This window comes from Salvelinus namaycush, chromosome 3 (genome assembly GCF_016432855.1).
Source record: "Salvelinus namaycush isolate Seneca chromosome 3, SaNama_1.0, whole genome shotgun sequence".
Classification (NCBI taxonomy): Eukaryota; Metazoa; Chordata; class Actinopteri; order Salmoniformes; family Salmonidae; genus Salvelinus; species Salvelinus namaycush.
Genome location: NC_052309.1, coordinates 76,108,640 through 76,135,403, shown reverse-complemented (window position 1 = coordinate 76,135,403; position 26,764 = coordinate 76,108,640). Strand labels below are relative to the sequence as shown.

The 26,764-nt window shown below is 43.6% G+C and overlaps 1 protein-coding gene across 2 annotated transcripts in view; it reads right to left on the bottom strand.

Annotated features, from left to right (window-relative positions):
- LOC120038995 (ubiquitin carboxyl-terminal hydrolase 43-like) overlaps positions 1–26,764 on the bottom strand; it is a 97,466-nt gene that overhangs the window by 63,891 nt on the left and 6,811 nt on the right. Inside the window, exons 2-3 of one of the 2 annotated variants that reach the window (XM_038984526.1) lie at positions 23,729–23,878; positions 1,069–1,172 (exon numbers count right to left, since the gene is read on the bottom strand). In XM_038984526.1, coding sequence (XP_038840454.1) covers positions 1,069–1,172; positions 23,729–23,878 — 254 coding nt within the window. The remainder of the gene's footprint in view (positions 1–1,068; positions 1,173–23,728; positions 23,879–26,764) is intronic. The other variant, XM_038984534.1, reaches the window with a different exon arrangement.

The following is a 26,764-nucleotide window of genomic DNA, read 5'->3' as shown; positions in this document are numbered from 1 at the left end:
GAGGGGCAGTCTTTCTTACTGCACTCTGTGCATGGGCCTTGTCAGTATTGATGCTCCAGCTAGGCTCAGTAATTACTGGAATGTCTGCAGTGATTTAATGAGGTTACTCTTTCTCCTGCTAATACATATACAACCTCTACCCACTTAGAGTTATAATGACATCTCCATTACACATGATCTGATAATTACAATTTAATTCAATCAATGAGAACTGGATCGATGAGTCATCGGTAATTGAATGTGATGTGGGAAAAAAGCTTCCATACCTAACTCTGCATTGGTTGTACAATAATTGTAAAGAACTCATAGGAGAGGTGTAAAACCCAATAGACCAAATTACAGGCAGTGTGACCGATGGACTAACAGCTTATACCAAGACAAGCATGAAACTGATTTCCACACCAATGACCATAATTGCATTGAACTGTATAACATATGGTTCATAATTAAAGGAAATTTATTAAAATTAGAATGGGCAGCAAAGTTTTACCCAATACGTTTTTGTTTAGCCAACTTACAAAGTTTTTCTAAATCTCAATCAATCTCTCAACAACAGACTCCCTCGCAACCTCATCCAGGTGCACTGACAGGAATAGAACAGGTTATACAAAAACACAACTGGCTCCTAATGTAAATAAAATAACAAAAGCGGTCACATTTTGACACTTTTTAATTATTTATTATTTTCTAGCATTATCATCTAAGGAGCAGGTTGCCATGAAAAATATTTCACAATGAACAAAGGAAAGAAAAGTAACTCTTCTGTTTTACATTCAAGACACTGAATCGGAGGGAAATTGTTGACTGACACAAATATGAGAGACAATTCTCTGTATAGTAATTCATTTATTTTCCACCTGTCCTTCAAGATGCAAGGCAGCAGTTTTTACATTAGCACAAGTCCATGACTTTCCACATTAAGTTCCAGGGGTTGAGTCAACTGTATTCTACTCAGCTCAGCTCAGATGCCATCAATGCCATCAATGCTTGCAGGACTACGGTGCAGATAGTAATAGGGCTATTCTCTAGCAGTATGCTATGGGCAGACCTGGCAAACTGGAAACTCACTTGTATTGTGCCTGGAAGTGTTCCTGTACAAAGCTGTGGCATGCCCCGGGCTGCTGCGAGTGGGGAAGCTCAGTGACCATCGCCTCCTCTGATATACCAGGGCCCTGGAATAGAGAGTGGACAAACAGAAACACATCATTGTAACATCTACAATCGCTAACAGTAAAAAAAAACATCAGGTTCAACTAAATCCACTGCTATTCGGATGACACCCAGATTTACATCCACATCAAACCCACCTCTCACCTGTTTCCCCCATCTCTGATCAACTGTCTCCAGGACATCAAAAACCGGATGACACCCAATCTACTCAAACTCAAGAGCAATAAAACTGAGGTCATGCTGGTGGCTTCCAAAGTTCCCCTCAAGAAAGTGGGTGACCTCATGATGTCCATTGATGGCTGCACCATCTGCCCATTATCCGAGGTCTGAAATCTGGGTGTCATCCTGGACCCCACTCTCTCCTTCGAGCCCCACATCAAGTCCGCCACCAAATCTGCCTAGTTTCACCTCCGTAACATTTATTTTTATTTAACCTTTATTTAACCATCCCCAAAACAAGACTGTGCACCATCGTGGACCGGGCTTTCAGCGCTGCTGCCCCCCCAAACTCTGGAACTCTCTTCACCCAGCCACCCAAAACTCTGGGGGCATTGCTACTAGCTACTAGAGTTAGCGCAATGACATGCTAGCTGTTCCCATAGATTTCCAGTCATTGAGCTAACAACTATCCATTTAAAAGAGCCACCGCTGCTAAATTAATATAGGAGTTAACACTAGACTGATGGTAGGAACAGATCAGCATAAAATATATTAAATGAATATCTGTCTAGTTAGAACATTGTGAAATGTTGTTCAGCAGTCTTTTTTTTCTATTAAAAGGGGATTTTCAAAGGCAGTGGAAAGTATTGACGTGAATGAAACCCGGGTACTTCTCTCTTTATTCTTTAATCCACTCACCTACAGCAGAGCTGAACTGGCCTTGAAAAAGATAAAAGAGGAGGAAAAAGCGATAAAACTAACAGAGACTGATCACTGAAACCATGCAAGGTCAAAAAAACAAGCTGATCTGGGACGGCACACAACGAGGGCATAGCCCAGCTATGTGATAATGAATTAAATTAATTGAAAACTGTCCACGTCAGTGCAGATTTTACTGAACTAATCCACCTAGCCCTAGCTTCACCATCAACAACAATAGCAGCAACAACAGCAGCCATGGTCTTTGCTCCTCCTTCATCGTCACTTCTGAGGGTGTCTCTAGCACTTTCTAATGGCGGTTTGTTGCCAGTGTGACTCTGTGGAATAATAATTACTGCAGATTATGTAATGGCACACCATGGATGCAGTGTAGTCATTTGAAACCAATGTAATGTCAAATCTGAATCATTCTCTCACTATGGTATTAGGGTCATGGTTGCACCATTTCATAAAACCACGTTGTCTTGTGACAGGAGAGCCAGGAGGAGATGTGTGGTTGTGATGGATATTTTGGTACAGCAATGGTAAAAGCGAAACAAAAGGTACCAATACCACTGAGACACTGGCACTGAGACAAGATGGATGACTGAGAAAAAGAGAGGTAATACTGTATAATGTCGTTAGGGGCATTCATTAGGCTTAATTACCCCTCTCATTTCCTGGGATAATTTTTTTATTTTATTGTCACATACATCAGATAGGTACTGTGAAATGTGTTGTTTTGTGTTGTTTTACAGGGTCAGTCATAGTAGTACTGTCACCTGTGCTCTCTCTCCGGCCTCTAGGTCACCAGGCTGCTCGTTTAAGGCGCACACCTGTCACCAGTGTTACGCACATTTGTGCATAATGACACTCACCTGGACTCCATCACCTCCTTGATTACCTGCCCTTTATATGTCACTACTTTTGTTTTTTTCCCCAGTCGTCATTGTTTATGTTTTATGTGGGTGCGCTGTTTGTGTTTCTTGTTTTGTTTATTTATTAAACGTATTCACTCCCTGAACTTTCTCCCCGACTCTCAGCGTACATCGTTACAAGTACGGTGCCCCTGGAGCAAATTAGGCCTAAGTGCCTTGCTCAAGGGCACATCAACATATGTTTCACCTTGTCGTTTCGGGTATTCGAACCAGCAACCTTTCGGTTACTGGTTCAACACTCAAACCTCCATCCCTTCATGAATGTCTTTGTAAATCAATTTAACAGCAAATAACAAAACGATTTTGCTGGCTTGATTACCGATTATTACTGTAACTGAGCTCTCACAATCTCTCTTCGAAGATGTGTGAAACTTCAACATGCCTCTGCAATATAGTCAATATCAACTGCACAATATGCACTCACTGACAACGTCGGTTATGAAAGTGACAAAGTAGAACATTTTCCTTACTGTCTATTTCCTGATTTATACAGTTACGGTTACAGTTACTGTAGCTGATTATGCATCAAAGTATAGGTAAGAGGACACAGTTAAGCCTTTATTCCTACAAAACAAGCGCATTGTTGGATAACAATGGTTATAAATAAAAAATAAAGGGAGCATTATACACCAAAGATACAAACATCAGATTTTCAAGTGCAAACGGAATTTTAGCTGCCATTTGCCTTCAGGCATTCAGGATTTAGTGAAGTAACATGATGCACTTCAGATGCCTAGTGGAGATATTTAATGGTACAAAATTGTACATTATGGAGTAAATATATGACTACAACACAGCCTTTGTGTGTGTGTGTGTGTGTGTGTGTGTGTGTGTGTGTGTGTGTGTTTGCGTGCATTTGTGTAGCTCCCAAACTGAAACTGTCACGTTCCTGACCTGTTTTCCCTTGTTTTGTATTTATTTAGTATGGTCAGGGCGTGAGTTGGGTGGGTTGTCTATGTGTTGTTTTCTATGTTGGGGTTTTGTGTGTTCGGCCTGGTATGATTCTCAATCAGAGGCAGCTGTCAATCGTTGTCCCTGATTGAGAATCATACTTAGGCAGCCGGGGTTTCACGTGTGTTTTGTGGGTGTTTGTTCCTTGTTAGTGTTTCGCCACACGGGACTGTCACGGTAGTTTCATTTTGTTATTTTGTATCGCATATTTGTTTTCGTGTTTTTAAATTACCATGGAAACCAACCACTCTGCATATTGGTCCGATCCTTCTCGCCTCTCCTCGTCCGATGAGGAGGACGATATAGACTATCGTTACAGAAACAGCTTTGACCTTGAAGGTGACATTTGTCACAAAGAACATTTGATGTGTCTGGATTCTTTTAAATTGCAAATAAACATTTATACTTTCGACATTCAGCACCTGAACAAAGCCACTGGATGTGCACGTTTAACTATGATAACAAATCTCTGACTCACCTTTTTTTATCAAGAGTGGTTGACTTGGAAAAGGCCAAAAAAAACACATCCGTGTTAGCACATTATTACTGAAGTTACTAGAGCGCTGTACCTAGACGCCAGGCACTTCAAAATGCATTAAGTCATCATATCATTTTAGCCCTCATTTGACAGGCTCATGGAGGCTGTCAGAGCATTATTGCTCGCCAAGTCTCTCTGTTGACTCTTTCTCCACCACACCACGTCTCCTGTCCTGATCCCATACTGACTGCCACTGTTCCCAGGCAGGCAACTCAACCATGACCCCATCTCACAAATGGAGCTGAAAGGAGGTTTTGAATTTAGGTTGTGGAAAAAAGTGTAGTGTACTGTGGTGTGGGAGTGCTCAGGAGGAGAGTTCCTCTAACTAACCAACGCCACTGAGTTTTTTCTTCCAAGTCCATTTCAGCTTAGTACAGACCGGAATGTGACCGAAGCATGACCTTCCCCTCTTGCACGGGGCTTCAATAGGCACATACAATCACAAATGTTCCCTCTTCTCTCATTTCCCTCCACTCTCACTTTAGTGAGTTCCTCTATGGTTTTAGCTCTCTCCATCACACTCTACCCCACTCAGTCACTCCCTCATCCTTCTCTCATAACATTCTCTCTTTTCCCCTCCCTGTGTGGTACGGTAATGCTCTGCTGAGCCTCCTCTTATTTGTCAAGGGGTAACAGGCCTTTAGAGCAGGCATTGAGAGCAGAGAGAGAGAGAGAGAGAGAGAGAGAGGTTATGAGGTCTGCTCTCCTGAGGCCTATGCTCCTACAGAACATATAGCTAGCTGAATTCATGCCTTACTACCACTCTCTGGCCTCCTCAGCGGCAGAGTTGACTGGAGCTGGAGAGATAATACATTCCAGAGTTATCTTTATGCAGAGATAACAACACAGCGTTCCGAGACCAATGAGCCCAGCCCAGACACGGTCTTATCACCTCACTAAATTCCCTGGTGAGCCTGGCCAAGTCAACAGACTGCGAGGCGGCAGCAGCATGTTAGCAGCAACCGCTAGTATGGCTAGGACGATACCAGTATCGCAATCTGTTTTCAAATGGCAAAAATTATAACACAAAGCAGACTAACTCTTTGGTCCTTTAAAAACCTGCTGTATGTAAAATAATGTGTGCTATAGTTTGGAAAGTAAATAAATGTGACTCTGGATAACAACATAATGTTTGTTTCCAACATTAGGGCTGTTTTCCTAAAGAAGTTAAATCCGCTTCGTGTTTCGTTTCCTTGTCACTAATGAATATCGCGATACTACAGGTAATCAAATGGCTACAGGTAATCAAATGGCTAACCGGGCTATCTGCATTGTGTCCCGCCAACCCCTCTTTTACGCTACTGCTACTCTCTGTTCATCATATATGCATAGTCACTTTAACCATATCTACATGTACATACTACCTCAAATCAGCCTGACTAACCGGTGTCTGTATGTAGCCTCTCTACTTTTATAGCCTCGCTACTGTATATAGCCTCGCTACTGTTATTTTCCACTGTCTTTTTACTGTTGTTTTATTTCTTTACTTACCTATTGTTCACCTAATACCTTTTTTGCACTATTGGTTAGAGCCTGTAACTAAGCATTTCGCTGTAAGGTCTACTACACCTGTTGTATTCGGCGCACGTGACAAATTCATTTTGATTTGATTTGATACTAGTATCCAGAGGTGTGGACTCGAGTCCACGCCCGGACATACACACAAACACTCAAAAAGGCAACAGACTGATGTCCAAGAAGGAACATAATGTACTGTAATGTGTGTCCCGTGACTCCTCTTGTCACGGACACAAAGAGAAACAGCAAGTTGTCAAAAAGCCTGTGTTTATGTCTGCTGCTTCTTCTAGGCCATCAACTCTGTGACACAAAAAAGTAGTATGCCTGTGAAGGATGGCGCTTTAGTGCTCTGCTATAAGTGAAAATGGAGATGAACACATTTTCAAAAGGGAGATTCAGATTGAATTAAAATGACTTGAGCTCTTTCCAACAGTTCTAAGATGAGGTGGCTGTGGTTGAGTGGTCTCACTGACAGAGCAGAGCCCTGTAATGGAGAGGAAAGGCCAACTGATGAGGGAACATTTAATTAGAAGCAGAGTGGACAAATAATGATTTATTACTAAACCTGTATAAATAGCTTCATCAGCAAAGGCTACGATTGCTTGCTTGCCGCAGGCAACTTAGTCATGTTTATTTGACTTTGCCCTGGTGTTTTTATTAACAGCAATACTGTGTAAACAAACTAACAGATATTTCATTTGTTCAACTTAGTGCTTGATAGGGTGGTGAGAGGCATCACAACAACTTCAAGCCCTTTAGCGTCTAAATTTAGTCAAATAAGCTGAATTTAATCTTGTCAGCAAATATTAACATTAAAAGCAACTACCCACTGGGCACAGATGTCAATTCAACGTATATTCCGCGTTAGTTCAACGTAATTTCATTGAAATGATTGTAAACAACATTGACTCAACCAGTGTATGCTCAGTAGGTATCCTGAAAGACTATATCAAGTAAAATAAAATACATTGAGATTATGATCAGCAATTATCCACTTGAAAATAATTTCAGTCACAGATACAGTACAATATCGCAAACATACAGCAGACCCACATGAAGAAAAGCATGGTCAGTGGTTACAAGTTTGTGTTCAGGATGGACATACAGTAGATCAACGTATACAGGGATCACAGTAAATGTCAGATCAGATGATCATTTGATTGGCTGATTACAATGGCTTATCAAGTTGTCCTTTCAAACAGTTCTAGTGAAAGTCCCTTCTAAAAAAAGTACTCTGCTATATATATTTACAGTATAAGACCACATTTTACAAAGTTAATGATTATTGTGAAGGGGCACTTGACTGGGCACAGAGGAGATGAGGACATTGACGAAGTCTGAAAAGAGAACACGGAGGAATTTCAGCCACTGTCAGTTTAATGCACAAAACAGAACTCATCATGTAGTAGTAACGTGCGACCACTAATACCCGAGATATGTTAAGTTGTGAAATTGTCAACCTTGCTTAATCCAAAAGACTCAATGCCAGGAGAGGCGTGTGCCGATACCCCGGGAGTAAGAAGAACATTAAAACTCCAATCCCTCACCCTGGCAGCTACAGTGGTGTAATTGATTCCTAGGATTTAGATAAATGACAAAGATACAGTTGTGAGCAACTGAGTGGAAGGACTAGAGCCTAGTTGCTAGCGCAGCACTGTCAACGAGGGGGACAGAGTTAATCTATTGTGATTCCTGAGCTGACTGACCAGAGAAAAATACTGCAGCATTGTTATCGGCTAGCAAAAGTGGACAGTGACTCAAAGGGGTCATTTTCTGTAACCGCCAGAGCATACCAGACAGTTTTGACAGCGATTTAAGTCCATGTCCAGACATTGGTAAGTGTAAAATTGAAGGATAAAATCAAGATAATAAGCACTACAGTGCAAACAAACAACGCTTACGACGCTCCACCCCGCTCGAGGCCATTCACTTCACACAGTAAACACAATTCTCCAGTTGAGATGCCATTAAAAACGGATTTGGCACTGGTAGCACTGAGAACCACAGTGATTCGCTTCTGAAAGATTTACCCATCGTCAACTCTCCATAGAGTGTAATGACAAGACTAAGACTGATAACGGGACTTTATTTCATTGTGGTGCTGACTGAGAGCCTGAAATCACACACATTAACAGAATGGTCTGTCCTCTAGTGAGGTCTTAAATAATTAACCCAAATGTCACCTATAGTGATTCATACCAGTGTTCAGGAACCTGGGCACTTTCACTCCACCGCAGAGGAATTCCGGCAAATATCCTGCGTGGATCACTTGTCTCGTCCTGATGGGTTTTCAGGGATGGAGCGTAAATGGGGACGAGGTTTCCCAGTAATGGGCCTGCCGTGAATAATTTAAGCATCCATGGAAACACAGAGATGGACATGTGCCTGTGGAAGGAGCAGAGCACTAGGGGAGAGTGATTGAGAACAGAGGCTGCAGCAGCAGAACTCTAACCTCTCCAGTAGAGCTGATCACACAGACAGTGAAAGAGAGAGAGAGTGCACTACACAGCGCTGACATGCACAGCGTTAATGAATAATGGACGTCTCCCTCTGAGAAACCTCCTACCACGTCCCTCTCTAAAAATAGCCCCTTCTTTAGTCAAGGTGGACAGGGGTAGCAGCACTACTGTCAGAGCCCCACCTCATAGGGAATCACTCTTTGTGGGAGCATCGTTATGGACATGCTAAGTGGGAATGCTCTGCTGAACAGGGTGAGGCTGACCTCAGTGTGTAGTAGGTAGGTAGTGGCCTGCTAGATGATGTGTGTGTCTGGTCAGGTCTGGTAAGTGGGAATATGTTAGAAAGCAGACCTGTCCAGAGGCAGAATTCTGGCCTTGGTATCCTTCTGTGTGTTCACAAAGGGTATCAGCTACAATGACCCCTGGGGTCTCAAGACTGGTTATACACTACATGACCAAAAGTATGTGGACACCTGCTCATCGAACATCTTGTTCCAAAATCATGGGCATTAATATGGAGTTGGTTCTTCCTTTGCTGATATAACAACCTCCACTCTTCTGGGGAGGTTTTCCACTAGATGTTGGAACATTGCTGGGGGGACTTGCTTCCATTCAGCCACAAGAGCATTAGTGAGGTCGGGCACTGATGTTGGGCATTAGGCCTGGCTCGCAGTCTGCATTCCAATTCATCCCAAAGGTGTTCGATGGAGTTGAGGTCAGGGCTCTGTGCAGGCCAGTCAAGTTCTTCCATACCGATCTTGACAAACCATTTCTGTATGTACCTCGCTTTGTGCATGAGGTCATTGTCATGCTGAAACAGGAAAGGGCCTTCCCCAAACTGTTGCCACAAAGTTGGAAGCACAGAATCGTCTCGAATGTCATTGTATGCTGTAGCGTTAAGATTTCCCTTCACTGGAACTAAGGGGCCTAGCCCGAACCATGAAAAACAGCCCCAGACTATTCCTCCTCCACTAAACTTTACAGTTGGCACTATGCATTCGGGCAGATAGCGTTCTCCTCGCATCCGCCAAACCCAGATTAGTCCGTCAGGACTGCCAGATGGTGAAGCGTGATTCATCACTCCAGGGAATGCGTTTCCACTGCTCCAGAGTCCAATGGTGGCGAGCTTAACACCACTCCAGCCGATGCTTGACATTGCGCATGGTGATCTTACATGCTGACTACACCGCTCACATCGAGTGCCCGAGCGTTTGCACCCACACTGCTCACACTACAAAGAGCGTCTGCGTTGCCAAGGGCTAAAATAGAAGTCAGTTCTATTTCTGACGCAGATCGTGCTGCAAGTCCTGCCTCTCCCATCACCTCATTGGTTTATAGAAGCAGATACCAGATACTGTGTCGTGATCGCGTATGGTGTGGGGGAAAAAATCCATTTGTGCACAATGGCGCACACGCGCGGCCGGTTAGGGTACGGTGTTAGGCTTGTGTGCGGCTGCTCAGCCATGGTAACCAACTAACAGTTGGTGTGCTGACGTTGCTTCCGGAGGGAGTTTGGAACTCGATAGACGATTTTACGCTCATCAGATCTCAGTGGTCCAGTTCTGTGAGCTTGTGTGGCCTACCACTTTGCGGCTGAGCCATTGTTGCTCCTAGACGCTTCCACTTCACAATAACAGCACTTTCAGTTGACCGGGACAACTCTAGCAGGGCAGGACTTTTACGAACTGACTTGTTGGAAAGGTGGCATCCTATTAAGGTGCCATGTTGTGGGTCACTGATCTCTTCAGTAAGGCCATTCTACTGCCAATGTTTGTCAATGGAGATTGCCTGCATGGCTGTGTGGTCGATTTTATACACATGTCAGCAACAGGTGTGGCTGAAATAGCCAAATCCACTAATTTGAAGGGGTGTCCACATACTTTTGTATATATAGTGTACCATGATCTCTGGTTTGATTCTGACGACAGCTGCCCACATGAAGAAATTACTATAGTATACTATGGTAGAAATACTATATTATAAACTGGGTGGTTCGAGCCCTGAATGCTGATTGGCTGACAGCCGTGGTATATCAGACCGTATACCACGGGTATGACAAAACATGTATTTTTACTGTAATGTAAATACTGTAATAAAAGATCATGTAAATACTGTAATAAAAGATAATATAGTAATTAATGTAGTGTTTTTGCAGATTGTATTATACTGTAGTATTTACTGTAGTGTTTTTGTGGACTGTAATATACTGTAGTATGTACTATAGTGTTTTTGTTTTATTATCTTTGATACATAGAAATGGAGGCTTTCTCCTTGAGGAAACATATTGGAGATATACTAAAAGAGAACATTTTCCATAACCTGTAGGTAGTAAGGACTAGGGTCTGAATAGATAGTTCAGAGCTTCGGCTCCTTCTTATAACCTGTAAGGAACACAATATATGATCTATACTTGCATGCAGGTTTCTCACTTATGGGTGGCACAAATTGGGATATGGAGAGGGGAATGGGTAGGGTATATGCAAATTAAATACTGTAGTATTTACTATAGTTAAAAAAGTGTACACCACAATCCAGATTGAATTATTACAGTACCCTGAAAGCACATGCTAGTGACAGTTAAGTTAAATTGTTTGCCTTGAGTCTTTTGATATGTCATTCTCAGAAGTGCGGATCCTGGGCCTCCCGAGTGGCGCAGCGGTCTAAGGCACTGCATCGCAGTGCTGAGGCACCACTACAGCCCCGGGTTCGATCCCAGGCTATGTCACAGCTGGCTGTGACTGGGAGACCCATGGGGCGGCGCACAATTGGCCCAGCATCGTCAGGGTTAAGGGAGAGTTTGTCCGGACGGAATTTCCCTGTCTCATCGTGCTCTAGCAACTCCTTGTGGCAGGCTGTACACCTACAAGCTGACTTCAGTCGTCAGTTGAACAGTGTTTCCTCTGACACATTGGTGCGGCTGGCTTCCGGGTTAAGCGAGCAGTGTGTCAAGAATCAGTGCGTTCTTGCAGGGTCGTGTTTCGAAGGATGCATGGCTCTCGACCTTCACCTCTCCCGAGACCGTAGGGGAGTTGCAGCAATGAGAGAAGATCGTAACTACCAGTTGGATAACACGAAATTGGTGGGTAAAACATTTATTTAATAAAGAAGTGCGGAACCTGGCTACATACAATGTACTAATCTTCTATGGAGTCATACATTTAGCTTTTTTAAGTTGAACAAAAGCCTCAACTTGTATTACTAAATACAAGCAATATCAATGGAAAAGCATATCAACTCAATGTTCAGCAAAGACTGACATATAATAATGTAAAATGGAGATCTCACATTCAAGCACTTCCATGAAGCTATAACCAAGGATGTAGACATCCTTGATATAAGTGAATCAGCATTAAGGGGCTATGGCTCTTCATACAGGCAAGCTGTTGGCACAACAGATCATAATCTGCTCTAGCTGTATGCTCCAGACACACCATTCGATTGTCCGTTTCACTAAGCCAGTCAGATGGGTGGGCTAGTAATTAAATCCCAAAGTCTGGAGGTCAGAAATCCACAGAAGGGGATTGAGAATGAGACAGCCTCATAACTGAGAAGAAAAGACAGCAGAGGACTCTGTAAAAGGGAATTGTGTTATTTTACATAAGAATGAAGGAAAGAATAAAATGATTAGCGGTTTGAGAGACAGAGGGACATAGTCCTGGAGGGGGTAATGATATAATTGCTCTCACAGGAGAGGAGTGTAGAAGCCCTCAATGCACGGACACTTCTCTGTATAGTTCTTCAGTTGGAGAATACAGCTAGTGACAGGAGGGTAGCTAAAGTGGTAGAGAGACCTCTGACAATGATTCTACAACAGTATATGAGATATCAGCAGAGTGGGTTCAGGCACAGTGGTTTGAGGTGAATGACGATATAACACATGATTAGTTGTAATGCATCAACTCAACCGACCCTAGCCAACCAACGCCTTCCCAGAATCCTTGCTAGCATGCCAACTTTCCTCATTTGAGAGGGATTTCCAGACACCTACCAGCAGGTCTGCACTGAGGTCCACTTCCTTTCCTTTTAGTGGAAATAATAGCCAGGCAGTAGCTAGAGGTCAGCAGGGGATGATGATATGACTCAGTCCTGGTCTCTCTGACCTCATGTCAGTCATGGCTAGTGGGCTACTCTCTGAGAGCATTTTACAGATTTTCAACCATGGTAAAACCCACTGGTGGAGCACAATTATTGGCATCCTGTAACATTCTCTTATATAGTGTATGAGGTCATCTCCACAATGCTGCAGTCATTGGTAACCTACATTAGATATCATTCTATAGAGCAGACTCGCTGAACCTCCACAGTAAAAAGTATAATGACAGTAAAACATTACAGCCCAGTGGAGAGAATCATCCTACACCAATGCTGAGTGGATCTGCCCTGCCGCCCCGCTGCTTGTTCTTTATGGAAATACCATCAAGTCTCAAACAAAAAGAGGGAGGAAACACAGCACTTTTTGGAAGTGCCTTTGCGAGCCAAGAAAATACTTAGAGCTACTATTCAAGAAAAATGCTCCTAACACTTTTTTGGGTGGATGAATATGACTTTGTGAAATTAATCATTAGTGTCTCATAAGCCGATTGGCTTTAAGGAGGCGTCAGCGGAGGCAGAGGAGGAAATTAATTCATATAAAGGCAGGGAGGTGGGTCTCCTGAGCTGATGGGGTTTATTACTGTGCTGCTGACACACTGTGGTGACAGGCAGGAGACAACACCCACAGGTGGGGATGTAATGACAGGAGCAAAAGTCAAGAAAGACTAGTAACTATTTATATAGACCACCTCTCTGTAATGCCTTTGTACTATACTTACAGAAACATGTACAGTATGTCTAGCAAGAGCCATGAACTGTAAAGAATGTTTACAGCGAGTGTATAAGGTGTTATAAATGGTTTACAAAACATGTTACCCCATTCAAAATAACTTATCAAAGACATCCAAATAAAGTGAAATGGTCATGAAAATCTGCTGCCAACTAGCCTATATAATTATGAGCCCTTTTCCAGGTAGACTTGGAGAAGGCATTCCACACAGATGTGGTGGCTCAGCGACAGTGCAGTGCTGTATATAGAAACGTCCTTAACCGCTCCTTAAACCTTGAGTGATACATTGGGGTGTCTGAGGCAGCTTAATTGTGTCTGTGCCAGTGAAAGCAACCCCGGCAGACTGCAGATAAATTAAAAAAGGTCCTTTTTCAAGAACAGTGCTCCTGGCAAAGGGAGGGACGCTCTCAAATTAAACCTCCATGAGAAGTCAACAATAATTCATGCACACAATCTCACACAGACACTGATACACACACACACACACACACACACACACACACACACACACACACACACACACACACACACACACACACACACACACACACACACACACACACACACACACACACACACACACACACACACACACACACACACAACACACACACACACAAAACACAAAATCAGACAAAATCAAAGTTGGGGAGAGGAAACACTCACAGGCACAATAGGCCTGCACCCTGCACTCCCTGACTGGAAAACAGCAACCACACATGGCACGTTGTGATGGTCGGTGCTACTGTAAGTGATGTTGTTCTGGTTAGGTATTGGTGGTTGGCTTAGTTAGTGCAATCTCTGTAAATCCCAGCAGATCTTTATGAGGAGACAGGGAAGAGAAGAGAGGATGATGCCTTAAAAGGTTCTGAGGATAGTGTTTCTGACCTTGGTGACCTTGATACTGATCGTTGTGATGATTGTGCTCAGCATGGCTGAGGAACCAGTGCAGGACATGAGTTATTTGACCCTGCATGGGAATGTCCTGCGTAGTGACCTTCTGTTGTTAAGTGTCTCTGGTAGCTCGCCTTCAGCGCTATCTCTTTTCCTGGCTTGCATCATGAGTACCACTGATAATCCTCTTTGACCCAAGATTGTACCCTGAACACTGTTCCTCTTTTCTCTACTCACACACCTCCCCTGTGCTTCTCTATGGGCACCGATACAGTAGATTCTCAAGACCCTCTATTGAATATCCAATTTCCTAAAGTGAATAGCTCGGACCAGCTCAAATCTCTCAAAAGCTTTTTTTACTGCCTGTGTGTTTGCTGTGACAGCACTGACTGCATTACATCCACAGTCCCTTATTCATGTTCCAACTCTGTAGGAGGGCTGAGGATTCACTGAGAGCAAAAGTCCTTACTGTACCCAAACTGCTCCTTGTTCTATTTATGCTGCAGTAGTTTCTGTGTCGGGGGGCTAGGGTCAGTTTGTTATATCTGGAGTACTTCTCCTGTCTTATCCGGTGTCCTGTGTGAATTTAAGTATGCTCTCTCTCCTTCTCTCTTTCTTTCTCTCTCTCGGAGGAACTGAGCCCTAGGACCATGCCTCAGGACTACCTGGCATGATGACTCCTTGGTGTCCCCAGTCCACCTGGCCGTGCTGCTACTCCAGTTTCAACTGTTCTGCCTGCGGCTATGGAACCCTGACCTGTTCACCGGACGTGCTACCTGTCCCAGACCTGCTGTTTTCAACTCTCTAGAGACAGCAGGAGCGGTAGAGATACTCTTAATGATCGGCTATGAAAAGCCAACTGACATTTACTCCTGAGGTGCTGACCTGCACCCTCGACAACCACTGTGATTATTATTATTTGACCATGCTGGTCATTTATGAACATTTGAACATCTTGGCCATGTTCTGTTATAATCTCCACCCGGCACAGCCAGAAGAGGACTGGCCACCCCTCATAGCCTGGTTCCTCTCTAGGTTTCTTCCTAGGTTTTGGCCTTTCTAGGGAGTTTTTCCTAGCCACCGTGCTTCTACACCTGCATTGCTTGCTGTTTGGGGTTTTAGGCTGGGTTTCTGTACAGCACTTTGAGTTATCAGCTGATGTAAGAAGGGCTATATAAATACATTTGATTTGATTTGATTCTGGATAAGTAAACACATTTGTAAATCAGATACAAATAATTGAAAAATCATCAAACATGACAACAGTTGCTGTACTGTACTGACTCTGCAACATTGCTGTCCTTGAATGGAGGTTTGCTTATCTGTCAGTCTGTCACTACCCGTTAAGGCTTCCCCACCCACAGCCACTGTTGTACAGAGCCCAACACAACCCTGTCTCACCTCTCGCTCTCTTCACTAGCAGTGCTCAACAAGCGTCTCTTTCTTCCACCGGCTTACAAAGGGCCGCATTCATGATACAGAGAGATAGCTTCACACCAGCACTGTTTCCTAAGTGATAAACGGTCAACAAACTGAATGCCAGTTCCATGGTGTGACTACAGTACGTGTGTGTGTGTGTGTGTGTGTGTGTGTGTGTGTGTGTGTGTGTGTGTGTGTGTGTGTGTGTGTGTGCGTGCGTGTGTGTGCGTGAGTATTCTTTGTAAGGAACTCAGTCAAGCTTACAACTTACTCTTGATAATAGTAACAGTAGAATGCATAAGGTGCAATTTCGAAATTGTGTGTAGTGCATAGTGTATTAGCAGTTTTCATCTTGTCATGTCAGTCATTGCAGACCTTAGAGAGCTATTTATAACTTGTCAGAAATGTCCAGATCAACCAGCGCATGTCAGCTAATGTTTTTTTAGCTAGGTTTTTTAGCCTGTTGATCTTGTTGTAATGTTTGAGTCACTCAGATATAACATGAACACACATAAGACATGGCAAAATGTGTAGAATTGCAGGAAATTAGCTTTAAAACAGAACATTTTGCTATCGGCCAACAAGACGGGGGTGAAAATTTTGTGTCATGGACAGTACTTGTGCACATAGAGGGGAGGCGAGACATGTTCCCCAATGATGGAAGGGGGGCCAGAATGAAAGTTTGGGATCCACTGACTTGAGCTTGGAAGCTCAGGGGTGGGGGAACTCTCACTGTTCATCTGGGTCTCCTGTGCTGCTTATGGTAACTGAACGCGTGCTGAAAAACTATTAATTCAGCCCCTGGGTTAGCAGGGAGCTCCCTCCCTGGGCTCTGTGGTGACATGAGAGGACTTATAAACCAGTTGCCTCACTCCCTCCATCCTCCCTGTGACCCGGGCTTACTCCACTGGCACGGCAATAGCTCCGGTAGGGTGGCAGAGCTGCAGCCTGCCACAGCACAACAACAAACACAATACAACAAACCCTTAAACTCCTCTGAACTCCCTCTTTCAAGACCCTTCTCCCAGACGTCAACAAGGGTTAGACTTTTTGTGATGTGAGAAGGATAAACACAGTTAGATGTGATAGATGTCTGAGCAGTGCTAAAATAAGAAGACCTCTCTTCATGGAGTCTGCCACCTGAGAGAGCCATTAAAAGCCTTCTCCCCTGAGGAGAGCTCCTTTGTGGGTGGCTAGCTGATACTACTGTAAATTCTTAGAGGGCTCTAAAAAGACCAATAAAGGGAAGAGTGAGTATGGTAAGTAGCAGACTTTGAGCCAGGGGAGAAGGGAGGGGGGGCACAGTGAGAATAGCAGGATAAATCCCTTTAGTAGGTAGTGTACTGTATGAGCCCTGGGATTATTTCCTTGGCTCTAGTCTATCAGGCCACATGTTTCCATACTGATAAAAAAATGAAATCCATGACAACGCCAGTGCTCAGTCCACTCATAGGCGGCTGAGAGAGGTTCTGGCTAAACTTAAGAGATGACTGTCATAAGAGATGTTCTGCTCTGGACAGAGACCACACAGTGCTAGTCTCTGTGTGTGTGTGTGTGTGTGTGTGTGTGCGTGCGTGCGTGCGATTTATTGATATAGAGTTTATTCTGTTAGACAGTATTCTTTTGAAAAAATAATTACAAGATTGTAGGAAGGGTTTTTCTACCTCAAAACAAGTTTTCAAGAAGAATACTTAATTCAGTCAGGAGAGAGGAGAACCTCACTACAAGCACAACCCTGACACCTGCTGAACTCCCACTATATGTTAGTCGACAGTCGTATACCTTTGTTGGCATACCCCATATCATTAGAGAACATGTAGCATTAGCTTAGTAGAAATTGAGATGCAGCTGCATGAGAGGTGATGTCTGTCCATCGATTAGTTAGTCATGTATTTCAGGCTAAATGACTCAGTAGACTGTCATTATTAATAGCTTTGGCATTAATGAGGACATGCTAATGTGATTTCCAGGGCAGGTTAATAATGACTTCCACAGATCTAATTGAGGTCAATATGAAGCATGATTCCTAGTCCTGTCAGTATAAAGCCAACATGGAGACAAGCAACGAGCCTCTGGAAGGGGTTGTCTTTACTCAACAGCCAGAGCAGAATGCATACTGAAGCCATGACAAGACCCATGTATTTACAATGAAAGATGTAATATGTTATTATTCAAATGAAAACAAAACTACTGAATTAGTCGTTAATGTCTTCATTCTCTCTGGTAACGAACAAAACTACTGAATTAGTCGTTAATGTCTTCATTCTCTCTGGTAACGAACAAAACTACTGAATTAGTCGTTAATGTCTTCATTCTCTCTGGTAACGAACAAAACTACTGAATTAGTCGTTAATGTCTTCATTCTCTCTGGTAACGAACAAAACTACTGAATTAGTCGTTAATGTCTTCATTCTCTCTGGTAACGAACAAAACTACTGAATTAGTCGTTAATGTCTTCATTCTCTCTGGTAACGAACAAAACTACTGAATTAGTCGTTAATGTCTTCATTCTCTCTGGTAACGAACAAAACTACTGAATTAGTCGTTAATTTCTTCATTCTCTCTGGTAACGAACAAAACTACTGAATTAGTCGTTAATTTCTTCATTCTCTCTGGTAACGAACAAAACTACTGAATTAGTCGTTAATGTCTTCATTCTCTCTGGTAACGAACAAAACTACTGAATTAGTCGTTAATGTCTTCATTCTCTCTGGTAACGAACAAAACTACTGAATTAGTCGTTAATGTCTTCATTCTCTCTGGTAACGAACAAAACTACTGAATTAGTCGTTAATGTCTTCATTCTCTCGTAACGAAAAACATATTTGAAATATGTCTCCAAATGCAACATATTTTTTTACTTGAAATCCAATACTTTATAAAATCTCTAGAATTAGTCAATAACAAAAACACTGTATTATTACAACTCGATCATAGGTTTGTACAACTGTAAACCCTGGCATTTATTTTATTTTAGGTACTTTATCTTTTGAAAGTCAATTCGTGATTTTATTTTTTTTACTTTTAATGTTATTTTATGTTTCTTCAGAGAAAATATATGTGTAGTGATGTCCTATGTTTCTTTGTTATTGTATTGTAATTTGAAATTGAATAATAATAAAAAATATATATACAGATGTGCTCAAATTTGTTGGTACCCCTCCACAACAATTTTCTCTGAAATAACTTGAAACTGACAAAAGTAATTGGCATCCACCATTGTTCATTCCATATTTAATAGAAATCAGATTTGCGTTTGATTTTTTATTCAACATAATATTGTAAATAATAAAACAAATGAAAATGTCATGGACAAAAATGGGACCCGTAATCTAATATTTTGTTGCACAACCTTTAGAGGCAATCACTGCAATCAAACGTTTTCTGTAGCTCTCAATGAGACTTCTGCACCTGTTAACAGGTAGTTTGGCCCACACTTCCTGAGCAAACTGCTCCAGCTGTCTCAGGTTTGATGCGTGCCTTCTCCAGACTACAAGTTTCAGCTCTTTCCATAGATGTTCGATAGGATTCAGATCAGGACTCATAGAAGGCCACTTCAGAACAGTCCAATGTTTTGTTCTTATCCATTCTTGGGTGCTTTTTGCTGCGTGCTTTGGGTCATTATCCTGTTGGAGGACCCATGACCTGCGACTGAGACAGAGCTTTCTGACACTGGGCAGTACGTTTCACTCCAGAATGCCTTGATAGTCTATAGATTTCATTGTGCCCTGCACAGATTCAAGGCACCCTGTGCCAGGTGCAGCAAAGCAGCCCCAAAACAGAACCCAGCCTCCTCCATGTTTCACTGTAGGTAAGGTGTTCTTTTCTTTGAAAGCTTCATTTTTTCATCTGTGAACTGCTGATGTGACTTGCCAAAAAGCTCCAGTTTTGACTCATCTGTCCAAAGGACATTCTCCCAGAAGGATTGTGATTTGTCAATATGCATTTTAGCAAATTCCAGTGTTATGCGGTGACAGCCCGGTGCGCTCTGTGCTAGCTCCCCGCATTTGCCGTGCTAGAGTGGGCATTCAGCCAGGACGGATTGTGCCGGCTCAGCGCTCCTGGTCTCCGGTGCGTCTCTTCGGCCCAGGATATCCTGCGCCGGCTCTGCGCACTGTGTCTCCAGTGCGCCTTCACAGCCCAGTGCGTCCTGTGCCAGCGCCCCGCATTTGCCGGGCAAAAGTAAGCATCCAGCCAGGACGGGTTTTGCCAGCTCTACGCTCGAGACCTCCAGTGCGCCTCCACGGCCCAGTGTATCCGGTGCCTGCTCCACGCACCAGGCTTCCAGTGCATCTCCCTAGTCTGGTGAGACCTGTTCCGGTTCCACGTACCAGGCCTCCAGTGTGTCTCCCCAGCCTGGTAAGCCCTGTGGCAGCTCCACGCACCAGGCTGCCAGTACGTCTCCTCAGTCCGGTAAGACCTGTTCCGGCTCCACGTACGAAGCCTCCAGTGATGATCCATGGTCCGAAGCCTCCAGTGATGATCCATGGCACGAAGCCTCCAGTGATGATCCATGGCCCGGAGCCTGTAGTGATGATCCATGGCACGAAGCCTCCAGTGATAATCCATGGCCCGGAGCCTCCAGTGATGATCCATGGCCCGGAGCCTCCAGTGATGATCCATGGCACAAAGCCTCCAGTGATGATCCCATGGCCCAGAGCCTGTAGTGATAATCCATGGCACGAAGCCTCCAGTGATGATCCATGGCCCGGAGCCTTCAGCGAGGGTCTCCAGTCCGGAACTTACAGGGGGGGTTCCTAGCCTGGAGTCCCCGACGACGATCTACGGTCTGGAGGTACCGGCGACGATCCCTGCACCAGAGGCGCCACCGAAGTGGGGGGAGCCTCAAGCGGAGCGGGGTCTGTGTCCCGCACCGGAGCCTCCACCGAGAGTAGATGCCCACCCCGACCCTCCCCAATAGGTTCAGGTTTGCGGCCGGAGTCCGCACCTTTGGGGGTGGGGGGAGTACTGTCACGCCCTGACCTTAGAGATCCTTGTTATTCTCTATGTTTGGTTAGGTCAGAGTGTGACTCGGGTGGGAAAGTCTATGTTTTCTATTTCTATTTCTTTGTTTTTGGCCGAGTGTGGTTCCCAATCAGAGTCTGTGCCTGACAGAACTGTTCACTTCCGTTTTTTTTGTCTTTGTTATTTTGTTTTGGTGTCATCAATAAAAAGACGATGTACGCCTACCACGCTGCGCCTTGGTCCACTCTTCCTTCTACAAACGAGAGCTGTTACACCGGTGCACAAATGAGCAAGAGGACAAGTACATTAGAGTGTCTAGTTTGAGAAACAGACACCTCACAAGTCCTCAACTGGCAGCTTCATTAAATAGTACCCACAAAACACCAGTCTCAACGTCAACAGTGAAGAGGCGACTCCGGGATGCTGGCCTTCTAGGCAGAGTTGCAAAGAAAAAGCCATATCTCAGACTGGCCAATAAAAAGATGGCAAAAGAACACAAACACTGGACAGAGAAACTCTGAGTCTGGCTGGCACTGGCAGGAGTATGGGGTAACGTTAGTTACAGCATGGTGAGGGTGAATTAAATTATTCAACATCTTGCTAGATAGCTAGCTAGCAATATCAGCGAAGCCAGCTGCAGCCACATATTGACTACCTAGCAACATGACATCATTTCTCATTTCTGGAGGCAGTGGAAATGCAATTTGAGCTAGCCCACCAAGACCAGCCCAACCTGGGTTGACGTCAAAGTGCCAATGGCAGCTGGGCTTAATGGGCCATATAGCTGGGAGGAAGTCCCACAGACAGAGAACACAATAACAAGTTCAAAAGTTAAAATGGGTCTCCTTCACACAGAAAGGTGAACCATTGGAGGTGTGGTGTGGCAAGATAGCCTAACCAAATTGCTATTACCAGTTTGTCTTGCCTAAACTAAAGTAAAAGTGTGTAAAAGCAATAATGAAGCGGAGCGGCATGCTGTCAAAAACAGCAGGTTTTTGTCCCTCACACCGTCAGACTCTTGGGTGTTAACAATGTGGCAACTTTTTCCTTGACGTGTCCCAGACTTATAATGACAGGCCTTATCAGCAGTCCTCCAGTCCCAGCCTCCTCTGACGTCCTCTGTGGCCTCATACAGAGAGACAGAGACATAGTCCAGATCACCTCCTGTGCCCTCTGGCCCTGCACTGAAGGGCAACTCATCTCAGACACAGATTAAAGCTTTGTTCAAGTATCGGATAGACACTGCATAGTACTGTATATGGCCAGATAAACAAAGAGGGGAGTGTCAACAGAAAATATATAGAGAGAGAGAGAAAGAGAGAGGGGGGGTGGAGGATAGATGGAGAGAAAGGGGGAAAGTGCATCTGAGGGGACCGAATGCTCATTGCTCATAGCAAACAACCAAATTGAATGGCTCAATGAACTGAGGCCCATACAAACACTCACTGTCACACACACACAACTCACAGAGCATCACTTAGCCTACACACATGCATACACCCATAAACACAAGAACACACCCACCCATACGCAAACACACTAACCCGCTAACCTGTTGGAAGATAGATCAAGTAATGAGGAATCTTACATACAAGACCACAAAGCTGAGTTCACACTGGCAACTGAATCTCAAAACTTCTGTCTTAGCCGACACAGTCTAGTTTCTAGTCTTAACCATAGCCTTTGGTTCAGTAGGTCCCTACATGGTTAGTGTCAGTGAGATTCACTTCAACAGACCACGGCTTGAGACCACCTCTTACTTTGATCTATTAATTCAAGTATGCAGTGTCAAATTCAATTGATGCAACAAAGACCAAACTGTGTTTTATCCAAAACAAGAGCCAGCAGGCCTAGGCAGTAGCCAAGCCAATGGCTTCATTCTGGCCAGTGTCATCATGTAGTAAGCTGTGCTGGTCTGGAACACAGCACCATTTACCCTCCCTCAAACCATGCATCTCACTTCTGTTACTTAACACTCAAAAAAGTGTAACAGATTGTTTTCCGTGTGTTCGCATACCAATTTGATAAAGACATGTTGAATCCCAAATACAGTGATGTATTGTTCTGTGAATCTGAGACTGAAATTCCCCTCCACCAGAATAGCGATGATACAACAGAATAAATCAGTGGCGTAAGGTCTGTGGGAGAAGGGACACTGATATCATTTAGATTTATTTGTGATGACTCACCAACAGTGAATTTAGCACTTGGTATGAATCATTCCATTGGTTATCACCCTGATAGCACTGCTAAAGAGGGGGTGTATTTCAAAAGCAGAAATATGTTTTTAATAATGCATGAAACTCCCTGTTAATGGGCACAGTGGAACCGATCAAAGGCCTATCCAGGGGGTGTCAGGCTCCACTGTGCCCACAGGCATACCTTCAGGAGGAGCCATGCACAGAGAAAGTATCAAACAGCAAATTACCCAGCTTTGATTCTACTCCTCAGGCTGCACAGAAGACATGATAGAACAAAGTTGCAGGTCTCCTGTGAAAGCAGCAGTTTCACTTGTGGCATCAGCTAGACGGCTGCAGCACATAGGACATATTCACAGACAGACAGAACTATGGAAACCCATCACAACAGCTCTAAGCTGTTCCTCCCCACAAACACAGGAAATAAGTTTGTCAGAGAGGCAATTGTTTCCAAACAGGTATATGAACAAGTTCACCAAAGGGGGTAGGCAATACAAGGTATAGAGGGAGCTTTATCCCTCACACAGGATTATCAGAATGAGTTATCTGTTGAATTATATGCCATGTAGAGCACAGGAGAGAAGGAAATATGTCACTTCTATGCAATGCCCCTCTTCCTCTCACATCTGTTCAGAATTTTTCAGAATCACAGAGTACATCAATTAAAGTCGATTAATGCTGTGTTAGCACATTTAGTATAGATCCAAGGGTAGATAAGTACATCAATAATTGAGAGCTGAATTTAAATTGTACAAACTTAGAGCTGCAAAGAACATAAAGATGCTGTTGCAAATGCCTGGAGAAACCGACGTTCTGTTGTGAAACCAAGTAAATGAAAAGATAATTTTCTGTATAGCAATAGATATGTCAGACAGTAGTTCTTGCTCTTGTGAGTGGGAAGTGCAAGGCACTGTTGAGACTTGTGAGTCTAGCCTATACTTTGAGTTCAGTACAGTTCAATGTGACTGTGTGACAGTGGATGGAGAAGGCACTCTTACCTTCCCTGGGGCTTTGGTCTTGTTATTGTTGTTGCTGCAGGAGGACAAGTTGACATCCTCGTGAACTCGGTCCAGAAGCCAAAGCAGGAACTCCAGGGCGTCATGTTGGGAGTTTCCTCGGAATTGGGATCCATACTTGGATACTATACTCTAGAAAGGGAAAGGAGAGTCACATGGTCAATGAAGGAGTCAATGTAAAACTGTATTGTAAACATTGGTGAATTAATGCATCTTCAATGTAAAGGGAAAACAGATTAGCTGACTGTTGTTTTAAAATCATTACATTGATGTAATTCAAGATGAATGTACTATAACCACACAGTGTGCTTTTGAAGTAAAGACTTGCCTAAATGCATGAATAACCTTCTGCTGTCCGGATCATCCAAACATTTTGCATAAGAATGAATAACTAAAACAGCAGTGGGATAATTCAGATCCAAATCTGACAGCTTGTTAGGATTTGAGATGTGACAGGAATACCCAAATTGCATTACCAAAAGCTATTGGTTTGTTTACTGCCATTCCCGCTTACATAGAAACATGAAACAAACAGTGCGATATTCACTGGCCAACTGAGGTGTGTAGGACCCTATATAATACATTTAATTTTTTGCCAAATTCTATTTGTTTTTTTCTGAAATTCCGTTTTCTCAGTTTGTATTTTTTCCAGGTTTCTGTTTCCCCACAGTTTTTTCACGTTTTCACTCTTAAAATATATATTTTTGATAGAAAAACAACAACATTTTATGTTTTAGGTCCACACCAATGCTTAAAACACATCAGGAGACCACTTTTGAGGTCTGGGAAAAATATATTACATTTACATTTTTGGGTGTAGATACCCTTTTATTTATTGCACACCAACACTGTTTGGTTAGCTGTGTTTCTGGAGCACACATGTGATTGCAGATTTTGCATAACAAATCGCCACTGGATATCATTATGCCAGGTAGGTAAAGGCATATAGGTAGGTATCTACCAGAAGATGGATCATTATTAGCATCATTGCTAATGCCTACACAAAAAGTGGTAGACAAACGCGCACACACAGACAGGGGCATTCATATGTTGCCTCTTCAGAAATGTTTAAGGAAAATACGAATCACTGATGCATTTTGTTCATGTCTTCACACCATAGTGCCCTCAAAGCTCATCACTAAGCTAAGGACCCTGAGACTAAACACCTCCCTCTGCAACTGGATCCTGGAGTTCCTGACGGGCCGCCCCGAGATGGTAATGGTAGGCAACAACATATCTGCCACGCTGATCTTCAACACGGGGGCCCCTCGAGGGTGCGTGCTTAGTCCCCTCCTGTACTCCCTGTTCACCCACGACTGTGCATTCAAGCACGACTCCAACACCATCACACCGGTGGTAGGCCTGATCACCGACAACGATGAGACAGCCTGTAGGGAGCAGGTTAGACACCTGGCCGTGTGGTGCCAAGACAACAACCTCTCCCTCAACGTGATCAAGACTAAGGAGATGATCGTGGACTACAGGAAAAGGAGGGTCGCGCACTCCCCCATTCACATCGATTGGGCTGTAGTGGAGCAAGTCGAGAGCTTCAAGTTTCTTGATGTCCACATCACCAACAAACTATCATGGTCCAAACACACCAAGACAGTCGTGAAGAGGGCACAACAAAGCCTATTCCCCTTCAGGAGACTGAAAATATTTGGCATGGGTTCTCAGATCCTCAAAAAGTTCTACAGCTGCACCATTGAGCGCATCCTGGCTGGTTGCATCATCGCCCGGTATGGCAACTGCTCGGCCTTCGACCGCAAGGCGCTATGGAGGGTAGTGCGTACGGCCCAGTACATCACTGGGGCCAAGCTTCCTGCCTTCTAGGATCTCTATACCAGGGTTGTGTCAGAGGAAGGCCCTAAAATGTTTTAAAGACTCCAGACACCCTAGTCATAGACTGTTCTCTCTGCTACTGCATGGCAAGCGGTACCGGAGCACCAATTCTAGATCCAAAATGCTCCTGAACAGCTTCTACCCCAAAGCCATAAGACTGCCGAACAGTTAATTGAATGGCTACCTGGACTATTTGCATTGACCCCCCCTTTTTACTTTTAATTTTTTATTTACGCTGCTGCTACTTGCCGTTTATTATTTATGCATAGTCATTTCACCATTACCTACATGTACATATTACCTCAATTACCTCGACTAACCTGTACCCCCACACATTGACTCTGTACCGGTACCCCCTGTTTATAGCCTCGTTATTGTCATTGTATAGTGTTTATTTATTTTTTTTTTACTTTAGTTTATTTAGTTTATTATTATTATTTTTTAACTCCTATTTTTCTAAAAACTGCATTGTTGGTTAAGGGCTTGTAAGTAATTATTTCACAGTAAGGTCTACACGTGTTGTATTCGGCGCATGTGACAAATACAATTTTATTTGATTTATGATATGTCTGATGTGTCTGTTGGTCCACCTGTGGCTGCACACAGGATCCCTTCTTCAGGAAGCTCAGCTGTAGGCCTAATTCCTGTAGCACAGTGCACACAGTGGACCCACAGCGGGTCAATCATTGCATCCAGCCCTATGTCCGTCTCCACAGAATGCAGAACAGAGGGATTCTTGAATTGCAAATTTTCCCGAATGCTCTTCACGCTTCCCTCGTCGCCCACTGTCTGAGACAAAGCTATTTAAGGTACCGGGCAGAAAATCCTCAAATGCTGCTGAGCCCAATCAGAGCTGACCTTGGATGGCTCCCACTGAACCCCATAATGAGTTCGCTGACTCATATTCAGTTATTCAGAAACATTTGTCTCAACACCACACACACACACAAAACTATAGTACAAGTGTTACCCAAATTTAACTGACAGATATAAAGACCGTTCTTTTTACATTTAAGAAAGAAACATCAAATGAAATACGTCCGTAGATATCACTGTGCCACAAAAAAAGTAGGTTGAGGAATACTTAAGCCCACATGGAACACAATGTAAGTTGAAATCTGTGGTTTAAGACTGAGTGGCACACGACTCAATTACGCTGGAATTAACCGGCTGAAC